General features: G+C 36.6%; 1 protein-coding gene across 1 annotated transcript; it reads left to right on the plus strand.

The window, feature by feature from the left end:
* The first annotated feature begins 692 nt into the window (after nucleotides 1–692).
* LOC128190717 (excitatory amino acid transporter-like) lies at nucleotides 693–12,830 on the plus strand. The gene is made up of 11 exons (XM_052862861.1): nucleotides 693–883; nucleotides 1,859–1,933; nucleotides 2,619–2,741; nucleotides 3,475–3,562; nucleotides 3,679–3,721; nucleotides 3,989–4,100; nucleotides 4,183–4,309; nucleotides 4,928–5,161; nucleotides 5,413–5,607; nucleotides 11,216–11,350; nucleotides 11,760–12,830. Exons 1-11 carry the CDS (start codon nucleotides 739–741, stop codon nucleotides 11,941–11,943), a joined length of 1,461 nt encoding a protein of 486 aa, XP_052718821.1. The 5' UTR covers nucleotides 693–738; the 3' UTR covers nucleotides 11,944–12,830.
* The last annotated feature ends 2,093 nt before the right edge of the window (nucleotides 12,831–14,923 follow it).

Below are 14,923 nucleotides of genomic sequence, written 5' to 3' on the forward strand. Positions count from 1 at the left end.
TGATAATGTGTCAAGTTAATTTTCCTATTATAAATTTCTGTAAGAAATCGGTTTTGTTTTTCATGGTAAAAGAGACGACATGTCAATAAAGGCTGATTGTTTTCCCTATATGGACTGTATTTGTATTTCTATGACAGTTATGCGTATTTTCGCCTAAAATCGTCCAAAACTGACATATGAAACAGAATACATTCGGCATACTATTATAATGCATAAACTTCTGTATCCATATCTTTCCTTCTTTAATTTTTCTTCATGAGACTGAAATATTACTCGTTAGATAATTTGGCGCAAAGTAAAACGTGTGCGGATCAAAATAAAAAAAAGATTAAGGAGGTTCCGAGTCTATTTTTTTTCCTTTCTATTGTTGGAATTTAATAAATTTGCATTTTTTAGGGGGGGGGGGTGTTCTGGACCCCCTCCTTTGACTCCACTGTTGATCCGCGCATGGACGATATAACTCTTTTTAAAAACGGCTCCACTGTAAAACTTCTGTTTACCAATACAGGAGAAAAATTCAATCCCTTCTCTTCGATTACTTATCTAAACCAAAGCGGTCTGACCTTCACAATTCCGAACCCCTGTCCCCTACAAATCGTGTTTACTTGGATGATAGCATTTGATTGATGGATAGTGCATATCTTAAACTATACATGTTTTGGTTGTGAAGGATATATAGCTATACATGTATAAGCTCATTTTATAATCTCTAATTTACGGAGGTCAAAGCGCAGTAACATGACAGAAAAGAGCTCGACTTGCTACGATTTTTTGTCGCGGAATAGCCTTATTATCAGTGTGTTGATTGGTGTAGGGGTGGGGTTTGCTTTCGGCTTTGGACTGAGGGTGGTGGAACCATCAAGTGACGCCTTGACATGGATTGGTAAGTTGTCGTCGTTATCATCAACATCATCCTTGTCGCCACCATCATAAACTAAATACAGGTAACATGACATGTGGCTAGAGGTCTGTAGCTCCCGGTCTTAAAAGATTCGGATGGATGACCTGATGAGAGCTACAGTTCCATGCAAAGTTAAAAAAAAAAACTTTTAAACGTTAATAAAAAGTTGCAATTTATGAAGCACAGAAATTTGCTCTAGTTTTGGACTGATTAATTATATTTCCGAACAAGTTCTGTACAATTTAAATTTTAAATTCCCAACAAATTCCTCGGACATTTTTCTACTGATATCATCACTTTACTTTAATGTTTTAAACACAACACCAGCACTGTAAAGTGAAGTAATGTAGTTTAATTTGTTTACATGTAAACATTACGACTCTCGATTCTCCGATGTCGGTTAGTATATGAGGCAAGTAGAGCAAGGACGTCAGTAATAAACTGTCTGAAGCACTTTATGGTACATGTACTAATTATCTTCACAGAATCTGTGTGGAAATAAGGTTAATCCATTTTTGTGCGCCGTAAATTGAAACGTTTTCAATGTAAGGAAGTTTAGCGCCCTGGTCGTCCCTGCAGCTACATGATAGGTACAGTGACATTTCCATCCAAGTACATTTTTTTATTAGAAAAGGGGGGGGGGGATTGAAGGTTATATATGATTTAAACGTGACAGCAAGATGTTGAATTCACAGGCATCTACCACCTTTTTTTAAGCCAAACAAATAATACTTATTCTGCAATCTTTAAAATCCTAATCCGTTGGTGCGGGATTGGGGGGGGGGGGGGGTAGCAAAGTATCTTAAACTTCTATTTTGATGTTAATTTTATTTTCCCGAAAGCATTTTGCATTCTCCAAAAAAAGATGCTTCGTTCCTGAATTTACCATACTTTTCCTTTACAGTTTCCTTACATTTTAAACATGTTTATATAGAATATATTAGTATATTATTTTAGGACTACCTGGCGAGATCTACATGCGGATGCTGAAAATGACAATTCTTCCCCTTGTCGTCTCTACCATCATAACAGGTAAACTAGAAGTGTAACTATATATGTATAAAAGCATGCCCTTCTACGGAGAATTCTTTACAATCAGATATTTATAATCTTATGTTGAAAGCGGGCTCGTACTCAAGAAACTTGAAAAGTGCCACATATATGAATGTAATACATGTACCATGATATGATGTACAGTAACTTGAAAAAGTACACCTAAAAGATTACTACTCTTGAGGTTGAAGGACCAGATACTTCAGTAGTTTAGGTGTATTCTATTGTCAAAAACTCTATTCATGAAGGAATTGTGCCGTCTAGATAAAAGTTTATTTTTATGCAATATAGTTTACGTCTCCATTGCACTACAATTTGTAAATATGTGTACACATGCGCAAATCAAGAATTTTTCCCCGGGGGGGGGGGGGATCTGAGGGATATTTAAGTTTTTGGGGGGTCCGAGGCATTTTGATTATATGAATTTAAGAAATTTGATTTTTTCCTGTGGAAAAATTACACCCCCCCCCAGATCCGCGCACTGTTCATTTATGTAGGTTTTCTATTAATCACTATATATTATACAATGGGATATTTCTCATGGATCCAAAATCGGACTCTTGTCAGTGATATATCATAGTTTGATGTAAGTATTACATGTACTACATGTATTACATGTCAATCATTAACATCCCCTGACCACTTTGTTTATTGCGTTAATTAGGCACAGCTTCCATGGATCCTAAATCGAACGGACGCATCAGCGGCCTGTCGCTGAGTTATATCATAATTACTAACTCCATCGGTGCCATCATAGCAGTCGTTGTCTTCTTAATCATTCAGCCTGGTACGTACTGTGTATGTATGTGCCAAAAATAAATAATAAAAATCGTTATAAATCAAGCACAATATTGTACTTTCAGCAATTCTTTAGATTTAAGTTAACTTAGCAAAATTAACAATCGAAACAAAAGTCATTAGAAAAATGTATTAAAATGAATTTCTTTCAACATTACTGATAATACATGTAAATGTACACAAGGCGCAAGTGGCTTGTATAAAAAAAGGGGGTGTACAATAATCTACAGGCAAGTTTGTGTGATAATGTGGTCACAAAAATACGGGTTTTTTCGTTAAAAAAATGTACATTTTTTTAGTTAACAATAACCTTATTATATTAGATTTAACGAAAAACACACTTTAGTAACATTTAGAGGCATTCTTAGTAACATATTTTCATAAGAAATATAAATTCGTCACAAAAGATATTGTTATTGTTATATTGATATTGATATTCAAGTTTCATTATTTTTACATTGTCAATTGTTAAACATGCTGCATTTCTGTAAATAAAGTTGCTTATTTGTTAACAGTTTTTAACGATGTATAGCTTTGAGGATGAGAGTTACATCGAATATCAATGAAAACAGAATTATTATATTTTATTCCAATGAAATTATGTTTTGCCCGAATGAGAAAACGTCTTTTCACCAACATTATAGAATTACCATTCTCTTGAAAGAAAAAAATAGAATGTTACGTCATATTTTTCGACTACTTTGCTCTTCACATACATGTAGGAAAAGATATCGAGGTTCCTAGTTCTGACAATGTTGACACCATTCACACGGACATAAAAACAAGCGACATGTTTGCAGACATGATCAGGTAAAGGATTTATTCACTAATCACAGGTACACACATAAAGGAATTCCATTTTTATCGAGACCGTTGTCATTTTTTAAATATTTATTTTTTATTATATCATTTATTTTTCCTTCTAGAAATCTTTTCCCTGATAACTTGATTACAGCATGTTTTCAAAAGGTAAGGACATAAAAACAAACATAATTTAAATTCATGCTCCGAATTAACCTGAATTTAATTTTCGTTATCTTTCCTGGTATGAAAATCAGAATGTTTTGTTTTAAATCTTTTTTGGGCAGTATATATACAATGCTATAAAATAATGTCACAATGACTTGTCTTTGCAAAATTCCACAATGACTTTTCTTCGCAACAAGCTTCTATAAACTTTAAAGATAACTGCACCTGCAAACAGGCAGTTTGATACAGATACGTTCCTATTTTCAGACTCAGACAACTTACTCTCACTCTGCTCACATAGTACTGAAGAACGGGACTAACAGTACAGTCACGGTCACCGACAAATCTGTGTCCTCCACAGCCGGCCTCAACATTTTGGGTGAGTCCTCAGAGATACATGTAAATCAACTAGAAATTCTCCTAGCCGTTCATATGCTTAAATCGATGTTAATTTTCTTTAGGACTTATTATTGCCTGTACTCTGTTTGGTATATCTGCAAGCAAAATCGGGACACGTGCCAAACCTTTTACAGACTTTTTCGAGACGATATCAATTATTGTCATCCATCTTTTAAATTGGATTATTTGGTAAGTTATCAATATATTTAATTTCTGATTTTTGAAGGAGCAATAAATGATGTAGGGTTTAGCTTTGTTGAGGAACAATAAACATACTTGAATGATTAAACTCCACTGACTCATCTATTGTTCTTTGCATTATTCCACCTACAAGCTTACAGTGAGACTTTTACAAGTGTTTTCGTTCAGCAGATAAAATTTTTCGTCGCAAAAGATTTTCCCAAAGGAATGGTTTTGAAACCCAAATAATTTGGAGCGAGATCTGAAACATTTTAATGGTTATCATAGGGAAAATCAGAAAATATTAATTGAGTTAATATGACCTCTAGAGTCTCATGTTATATCTTTATCTAATCTACAAGCATTACAAACATTTATAATAATAGCTCGAATGCAAAGGAAATGTCATCTGAATTCCCTGTGTGACTAAAAATATCAAATTTTGATTGGGTAAATTTTCTCATACAAGAACCAGGTACTATGACGTGAAAGTTTGCCTTAAGCTTGTCTTTAGTTATTACCCTCTAGTGATACATCTTTTAAGTTTGCATTTAAGATTCTTGTGAAATTCTATACAATATAAAAACTGTACATGTAAGTCCAGTTCTCTCTTTCTATCCTATAAAGGTTGACGCCCGTTGGAGTCGCCAGTCTGATTGCGGCCGCCATTTTGAAGGCGTCCGACATTGCCTCAGTGTTTAGCAGCCTTGGAATGTTCGTACTGGCGCATTCTGTCGGGATCGTCTTCCATCAGCTGGTCCTCATCCCTATAACATATTTCATTGCAACCAGGAAGAACCCTCTGTTCTTCCTTGCTGTCTGTCTCCGACCCTGGCTGACGGTATTTGGGCCCCCAAGCACGTGAGCGCCATCTTACTACAAAATGTGATTAGCCATGTCCAAATAATATATGGCACATGCATGTAAAGTTCACATTTTTAGCTGTTTTATCATATGCAAAGTTCTACACATATAAATCATAAATCTTTTTTTTTTTTTAAATTGAATTCGAAACATATAAGTTGTTTATAACTAAGTCCAGCAATATGTTTTGATATTCTTCATAATAAGAGACCGCAAACCAACTTCAGTTATTTTCTCTTGCTTGGTAGAGCCATTGGCATTCCGGAAATGCTGAGGATTCTGGACGTAAAGCTACACGTGGACTCAAGGATTTCTAATTTTCTGGTGCCAGTTGGAGCCACCCTTGAACGAATGGGAAGCTGTTTATTCATCTGTTTATCGGCCCTCTTTATGGTTCAATTAGAGGGCATGCCACTAGGTGTCTCCAATATACTGCTGATAGGGTAGGCAGCTGGAAAGTGCATATCTCAACGAGGAAAATAATTATATGATAATTTGACTTACCAATCGATTATAACCAAGATGTTGTAATCAAAGATGAATATGAAGTTTAATTAATAATTAAGTACCAGTATACATGTATATGGATCCTATCCCCATGGTTCCCCTCAATAACCCAAAATATTAACAAAATCTGTTTTAGGTTTATTAGATGGATAGTTCTGACAGTTTATTGTCAACAGCTACTGTCTATAGCTATTTACATGTTCTTCTTTTTAACTGTACACCATCATTTACCATGCAGTTTTTAGCTCACCTGAGCTGAAAGCTCAAGTGAGCTATTCTGATCACATTTTGTCTGTCGTCCGTCTGTCCGTCTGTCTGTCTGCCCGTCTGTCCGTAAACTTTTCACATTTTCAACATCTTCTCAAGAACTACTGGGCCAATTTCAACCAAACTTGGCACAAATCATTCTTAGGTAAAGGGGATTCAAAGTTGTGAAAATTAAGGGTCTCACTCGTTTTCAAGGGGAGATAATTAGAAATTAATGAAACATTTCGAGAAATTTTCAAAAATCTTCTTCTCAAGAACCAGAAAGCCAGGAAAGCTGAAAGTTTTGTGGAAGCATTCTCAGGTAATGTAGATTCAAAGTTGTGAAATTCATGACCCCCGGAGGTAGGGTGGGGCCACAATGGGGGGGTCAAAGTTTTACATAGGAATATATAGAGTAAATCTTTAAAAATCTTCTTCTCAGAAACTAATCAGCCAGGAAAGTTGAAACTTGTGTGGAAGCATCCTCAGGTAGTGTAGATTCAAAGTTGTGAAATTCATGACCCCCAGGGGTAGGGCGGGGCCACAATGGGGGGTCAAAGTTTTACATAGGAATATATAGAGTAAATCTTTAAAAATCGTCTTCTCAGAAATTAATCAGCCAGGAAAGCTGAACCTTGTGTGGAAGCATCCTCAGGTAGTGTAGATTCAAAGTTGTGAAAATCATGACCCCCAGGAGTAGGGCGGGGCCACAATGGGGGGTCGAAGTTTTACATAGGAATATATAGAGTAAATCTTTAAAAATCTTCTTCTCAGAAACTAATCAGCCAGGAAAGTTGAAATGTGTGTGGAAGCATCCTCAGGTAGTGTAAATTCAAAGTTGTGAAAATCAAGACCCCCAAGGGTAGGGCGGGGCCATAATGGGGGGTCGAAGTTTTACATAGGAATATATAGAGTAAATCTTTAAAAATCTTCTCAGAAACTAATCAGCCAGGAATGCTGAAACTTGTATGGAAGCATCCTCAGGTAGTGTAAATTCAAAGTTGTGATATTCATGACCCCCAGGGGTAGGGCGGGGCCACAATGGGGTGGTAAAAGTTTGACATAGGAATATATAGATAGATATATATAAATCGTCTTCTCAGAAACTAATCAGCCAGGAAAGCTGAAACTCGTGTGGAAGCATCCTCAGGTAGTGTAAATGAAAAGTTGTAAAAATCATGACCCCCGGGGGTAGGGTGGGGCCACAATAGGGGTCGAAGTTTTACATAGGAATTTATAGAGTAAATCTTTAAAAATCTTCTTCTCAGAAACTAATCAGCAAGGAAAGCTGAAACTTGCGTGGAAGAATTCTCAGGTAGTGTAGATTTAAATTTGTGAAAATCATGACCCTCAGGGGTAGGGTGGGGCACAATGGAGGTCGAAGTTTTACATAGGAATATATAGAGTAAATTATAAAAAATCTTCTTCTCAGAAACTTATCAGCCAGGAAAGCTGAAATTTGTGTGGAAGCATTCTCAGGTAGTGTTAATTCAAAGTTGTGAAATTCATGACCCCTGGATGTAGGGTGGGGCCACAATGGGGGGTCAAAGTTTTACATAGGAATATATAGAGTAAATCTTTAAAAATCTTCTTCTCAGAAACTAATCAGCCAGGAAAGCTGAAACTTGCGTGGAAGCATCCTTAGGTAGTGCAAATTAAAAGTTGTGAAAATCATGACCCCCGGGAGTAGGGTGGGGCCACAATAAGGGTCGAAGTTTTACATAGGAATATATAGAGTAAATCTTTAAAAATCTTCTTCTCAGAAACTGATCAGCCAGGAGAGGTTGAAACTTGTGTGGCAGCATCCTCAGGTAGTGTAAATTCAAAGTTGTGAAATTCATGACCCCCAGGGGTAGGGCGGGGCCACAATGGGGGGTCAAAGTTTTACATAGGAATATATAGAGTAAATCTTTAAAAATCTTCTTCTCAGAAACTAATCAGCCAGGAAAGCTGAAGAAACTTGTGTGGAAGTATCCTCAGGTAGTGTAGATTTAAAGTTGTGAAAGCCATGACCCCTGGGGGTAGGGTGAGGCCACAATGGGGGTCGAAGTTTTACATAGGAATATATAGAGTAAATCTTTAAAAATCTTCTTCTCAGAAACTAATCAGCCAGGAAAGCTGAAGAAACTTGTGTGGAAGTATCCTCAGGTAGTGTAGATTTAAAGTTGTGAAAATCATGACCCCCAGGGGTAGGGTGGAGCCACAAGTCGAAGTTTAACATAGGAATTTATATATAGAGTAAATCTTTAAAATCTTCTTCTCAGAAACTAATAAGCCAGGAAAGCTGAAACTTGCGTGGAACAATCCTAAGGTAGTGTAGATTTAAAGTTGTGAAAATCATGACCCCCAGGGGTAGGGTGGGGCCACAATGGAGGTTGAAGTTTTACATAGGAATATATAGAGTAAATTTTTAAAAATCTTCTTCTCAGAAACTTATCAGCCAGGAAAGCTGAAAGTTGTGCGGAAGCATTCTCAGGTAGTGTAAATTCAAAGTTGTGAAATTCATGACCCCTGGATTTAGGGTGGGGCCACAATGGGGGGTCGAAGTTTTACATAGGAATATATAGAGTAAATCTTTACAAATCTTCTTCTCAGAAACTAATCAGCCAGGAAAGCTGAAGAAACTTGTGTGGAAGTTATCTCAGGTAGTGTAGATTCAAAGTTGTGAATTTCATGACCCCCAGGGGTTGGGTGGGGCCACAATGGGGTGGTCGAAGTTTTACATAGGAATATATAGAGTAATTCTTTAAAAATCGTCTTCTCAGAAACTAATCAGCCAAGAAAGACGACACTTGTGTAGAAGCATTCTCAGGTAGTGTAGATTTAAAGTTGTGAAAATCATAACCCCCAGGGGTAGGGTGGAGCCACAATGGGGGGTCGAAGTTTTACATAGGAATATATAGAGTAAATCTTTAAAATTCTTCTTCTCAGAAACTTATCAGCCAGGAAAGCTGAAACTTGTGTGGAAGCATCCTCAGGCAGTGTAGATTCAAAGTAGTGAAAATCATGATCCCTGGGGGTAGGGTGAGGCCACATTGGGGGGGGGTGTTAAAGTTTTACATTGGAATTTATAGTAAATCTTTAAAAATTGTCTTCTCAGAAACTAATCAGCCAGGAAAGCTGAAACTTGTGTGGAAGCATCCTCAGGTAGTGCAAATTCAAAGTTGTGAAAATCATGACCCCCAGGGGTAGGGTGGGGCCACAATGGGGGGGGGGTCGAAGTTTTACATAGGAATATATAGAGTAAATCTTTGAACATCTTCTCAGAAACTAATCAGCCAGGAAAGCTGGAACTCGTGTGGAAGCATCCTCAGGCAGTGTAGATTCAAAGTTGTGAAAATCATGATCCCTGGGGGTAGGGTGCGGCACAATGGGGGGTCGAAGTTTTACATAGGAATTTATAGAGTAAATATTTAAACATCTTCTCAGAAACTAATCTGCCAGGAAAGCTGAAACTTGTGTGGAAGTATCCTCAGGTAGTGTAGATTCAAAGTTGTGAAAACATGATCCCTGGGGGTAGGGTGAGGCCACATTTTGGGGGGGGGGGTTGTTAAAGTTTTACATAGGAATATATAGAGTAAATCTTTTGAAATCTTCTTCTCAGAAACTAATCAGCCAGATGTTTCTTTATAATTGTTAAGACTTTGGTTCCAGGACAATTCTTCGGCCTCACAAGAAGGTTCAGAGTTTGATGTAGCTTAATATCCCATATATAAACAATTGTAAAGGATCTTTTTGAGGACTGCAATACTCAACATGTGATATGACTATAAAATCATCCTGTTAGAAAAGGGACTAATGATTATAAACATAAGAATATCCAGCGGGAAAAATGGATGTTATTTATACAGGATCTACATGTATTATTGCACATTGTCCAGATTGTTTGTATTATGACTCCATTAAGCTGATTTTATCATATCTATTGTTCCTCAGGTGAGCGATGTGGCCCATGGGCCTCTTGTTAAGATTACTGTCAACTGGTTTTGTCAATACCTCTTTACCAGTTATACTGCCCAGCTTTTGAAGTTTGTTGTCAACTTTTGTCAACTATCACTATCATCTTTTTGTTGATGTATGTTGCTGTCAGTTCTCTGTCACTGTCAATTGTTTGTAGTTGTAGGTTGCTATCAGCTGTCAGCTCTCTAACATTGTCAATATTTTTTCGTTGAATATTGCTGTGAACTATTGGTTTTCTGTCACTTTCAGTTGTTTGTTGTTTTAGGTTCTGTCATCTGTTGTTTCTCTATCATTATCAACTGTATGTTGTTGTAGGTTGCTGTAATCTGTTGATTCCCTATCATTATCAACTGTTTGTTGCTGTAGGTTGCTGTCCTCTGTTGGTTACCTATATGTATCATTATCAATTGTTTGTTGCAAAAGGTTGCTGTCATCTGTTGGCTCCATATCATTATCAACTGTTTGTTGCTGTAAGTTGCTGTCTTCTGTTGGTTCCCTATCAATATCAACTGTTTGTTGCTGTAGGTTGCTGTCATCGTTTGGTTCCCTATCATTAACAACTGTGTGTTGCTGTAGGTTGCTGTCATCGGTTGGTTTCCTATCATCATCAACTGTTTGTTGCTGTAGGTTGCTGTCATCTGTTGGTTCCCTGTCAGTGTCAACTGTTTGTTGCTGTAGGTTGCTGTCATCTGTTCGTTTTCTATCATTATCAGTTGTTCGTTGGTGTAGGTTGCTGTCATCGGTTTGTTCCCTATCATTAACAACTGTTTGTTGCTGTAGGTTGCTGTCATCTGTTGGTTCCCTATCATTATCAACTGTTTGTTGCTGTAAGTTGCTGTCTTCTGTTGGTTCCCTATCAATACCAACTGTTTGCGCTGTAGGTTGCTGTCATTGTTTGGTTCCCTATCATTAACAACTGTTTGTTGCTGTAGGTTGCTGTCATCGGTTGGTTTCCTATCATCATCAACTGTTTGTTGCTGTAGGTTGCTGTCATCTGTTGGTTCCCTGTCAGTGTCAACTGTTTGTTGCTGTAGGTTGCTGTCATCTGTTCGTTCTCTATCATTATCAGTTGTTCGTTGGTGTAGGTTGCTGTCATCGGTTTGTTCCCTATCATTAACAACTGTTTGTTGTTGTAGGTTGCTGTCATCTGTTGGTTCCCTATCATTATCAACTGTTTGTTGCTGTAGGTTGCTGTCCTCTGTTGGTTCCCTGTCAGTGTCAACTGTTTGTGCTGTAGGTTGCTGTCATCAGTTGGTTCTCTATCATTAAAAACTGTTTGTGCTGTAGGTTGCTGTCATCTGTTGCTTCCCTATAATTATCAACTGTTTGTTGCTGTAGGTTGCTGTCAGCTGTCGGCTCTCTAGCGGTTCCGTCTGTACCTAGCGCCAGCATCGTTTCCATACTTGTTGTTTTATCGTCTTTGGACGTTCAGGTTCACAACATCGGTTTACTTATGGCTTTGGAATGGTACAAGTGAGTCATGATAATTTTTACCTTTTCTATTAATTTTAACTTCATACATACATTTATGTAAAATATAAGATACTCTAGATAATTGGAGACTGTAGAGGCCTTGACAAAGTTACATGAGTGTTTTTTTAAGAGAGAGAGAGAGAGAGAGAGAGAGAGAGAGAGAGAGAGAGAGAGAGAGAGAGAGAGAGAGAGAGAGAGAGAGAGAGAGAGAGAAAATAAGCATAAAGAGAGGGGAATAGTGAGCGCATCAAGAAAAAAATTGTTTTCTATCAGTTCCACTGAGTATCAAGTTTCTCATGATCACTATTTTGATTGAAAAAATTGTGAGTTTTATAAAAAGAGGTTTAAGGAAAGCATTGTAACTCGGACAATCAACTGTTCCCAAATACACTTTTAGAATCTTTTGCAGTGATCGTATCCGGACAACAAGTAATACTATGACAATCATCGTTGGAGCGGTGGTTATTGACAAACTCTGTAAGGCAACACTGAGTGACTCCCAGGAGTCAGCCCTCGAAACAAAAACAATTGCCACCGAGGCTAGCATTCAAGTCGTGAACGAGAACGGAGTTACTGAAAGCGAAAAACTTTAGATACGACCTTAAGAGAGAAGAATCAACACATGATAGTTTTGATTTTCTGTGTTTTGTTGATAGAAGTTATATTGTAATTAGGAAAGCCCAGAACAAGCAACTGATATTATTAGATTGCAAAGGATTATACATCTACCCAATCGCAGCTTCTCGGGCCTTTCCAGCAGGCTCGGAAAAACACCTCGAATGTATTAACATTACCGGATGTTAGAATTTTATACAAAATGGAGTCGCTTCCCATTAAAATAAGTATCGGCTAGACAGCCTTATAAGTCGCTTCTGTGTTATATTTTAGGGTATATCATTTACTTTATTGAAGTCTTGCTTACATCTCAACAGATCGTAAAATGTGTTGTATTTATATTAAGATTTATAAAAAGGGGGGTTGTCATGGACGCCTAGATAATACATTCTATGTGTTTTTCCGAGCCTGCCGGAAAGGCCCGAGAAGTTGCGATTGTACATCAACCTTGATTAAAAGAGTAATTCTAGTATATTTGATGACAGGAAGTTAACTGTACCTGGCGGAAGATGTTTTGTTATGGGTTTGGCCATTCAGTCGCTGGCTGAGCTGTTGATTGTACGTTGTCGCATTAAGTACAAGTCAGTCATTCACTTCCATGACGGAAACGGTGAAGAAAAACCTGCAGAGACTTACTATTATGATCAAGTGTATTTCTAGTTTGACGAGTTTTATTCCTTCAAAGTAATGATCAGCAACTTTTTTGAAATTGCAAGCTACTTGATTAAATAGGAGTTACATGTTGTTTTTCAAGCTTATTTTCATTTTGTTTTTTCTTTTCGCAAGTGTTTTGGAATACCATGTTTGTTTATATGTTTACTCAACGCTGTAATCACCCTGAAGAGAAAACAAAATGTCGTTGTCATTTTCGTTGTTATTGTCAATTCATTCCAATGAAATAATAACCTTTCGGTGATGTCAGTTGCAGTCTCGAAATGTCTCACCAAGTTCGTTATGTCACGACACAAAGCTGAGGGATTTGAAATCATTGGATCCACATGATATTAACTTATGTTTCTTTTATATAGTTTTATCTCTACATTTGCTCAGAATTTATTCAAGGGGTTTAAAGAAGTTTCATCTTCTGAAAACGGATTGTTTCATATTTGTACATGAATAACAAGTGGTTTGCAAGCAAAATTCATACATTCCTTAATATTTTTCGGATTTATCCTAAGCTACATGCAGTTATTACTAGCTCTCTTGAGAGCTTTCAGAGACAGACAGAACGGAATTTATAATACATGTATATGAATTAAGGACGTTGTTTACTCAGGGTTTGAGTTCTCAAATTCGAATTGTAATAAAGTTCAATGTCATGAGTAAAATTTGTTCTAAACAGTAAAAGTATTCATGAAATTAATTATTATTGACAAACCATTCGATGTTTTTACTATATTAAGGAATTAAGCTCAATCAAAGTTGGACTTTTAGCCAAACGGAGGAAATTCGGACATAAACTTTTCAGATTTTGTTTTTCACTGAAAAATTCTTGGTAGTACTGTAATATTCAAAGTTAAGATTTAATTTGTTAGTCAACATAATTTTGCATATTTTCTGTTAATTTTATCTCACTTTTTTCTTTTAGATATTCGAATGACACACATTACAAAAATATTGAAAATTCAAAATATCTAGTGCCAAAACGTGTTATCCTTTGACAAATATATAATGATGTTATACATCACCATATTTTACTAATACTGTTACTACCATTTTATCTCAAAATTTCAAAATCTCAAACGGAAATTCGGACTGGAACTCTTATTAACAGTTATCCCTTGAGGTCATAGAATTAATGACTGTTAAATTGTTGAAAGAATGGGGTGGGGCGAGGAAGGTATTTAATTTGACATAAAATTTCTTCTCAGAAAACGTAATTATGGTCTGTGATAATTCATGGGATATAGTTATAGGTCAGTTTGGATAATTTTCAAGATCAAACCATACTGTTGCCTCTATTATGTTGTGAATGTGTGGAGAGAGAGAGAGAGAGAGAGAGAGAGAGAGAGAGAGAGTTACTGTAGTAGCTGCTTCAGATAGAAATAGTTGTTAGGTGAGCAATATGGCTTTTATGCCTCTTGTATGTACCATATGGTAATTGCTCGGCAAAAACAATAATTTTGCCATATTCGGTTTGATTAGATTAAGAACTTAACTAAATTTTAATGGTGTTGGCAATACAATGTGTACATGTATAGTCAGTCTATCTATCATAGTGATATTCATAGAAACTTTCTTTAAACGTTATACAGTAAAGTGGAAAAAATAGGGGGGAAACTTGATATATCTAATAAAGAATTCTTGTGTTAATTATATGACATTTATAAATTAAAAATGGTGTTAAAAAATTCATGATATGCCAGCTATTGAATGATCGTTATTTGAAGTATTCAAAACAAATTGAGATTTTTATCTGCCGGAAACAAATCATCTATTAATCATTTCGAATGAATTTTTAAATCGTTTTGGTTGAAAAGGATAACGGGCGTCATTATACCCATTTTGCATGGTATGAATTCAAGCATCGAACTAAAGCAACCAAAATGCTGTGGATTGTTAACAAACTTGGTGGGAGACCAAGTAGGACTGGGAAAAAAAAGATATCAAAAGATATCAAAACGCAACAAATGGCATGCTACATGCATTTACATCAACTTCCTTGCATTTGACCGAATCAGCACGCATTTAGAGAATGTTTGATGCAATTCATCAATAATTCTCTGCAATTATATTCGTGTCACCAGTACAAATAAAGAGTGTACACAGTGCGTCTCTTTTCACCTGGCTGTTCGACAGGTCGTGGGTCATCCGACAACACCCAGAGATCTCGTGTCATTTTCCCTAGGGCCCAATATCGACAATTCGCCTAATAACCGTATAATTGCACTTAACTAATTAACAATTTAAAAATGAGCAAAAAGCTATAATTGGACAAATATCCAATGACATTGGAAG

Source organism: Crassostrea angulata, chromosome 6 (assembly GCF_025612915.1).
Source record: "Crassostrea angulata isolate pt1a10 chromosome 6, ASM2561291v2, whole genome shotgun sequence".
NCBI classification, from domain to species: Eukaryota; Metazoa; Mollusca; class Bivalvia; order Ostreida; family Ostreidae; genus Magallana; species Magallana angulata.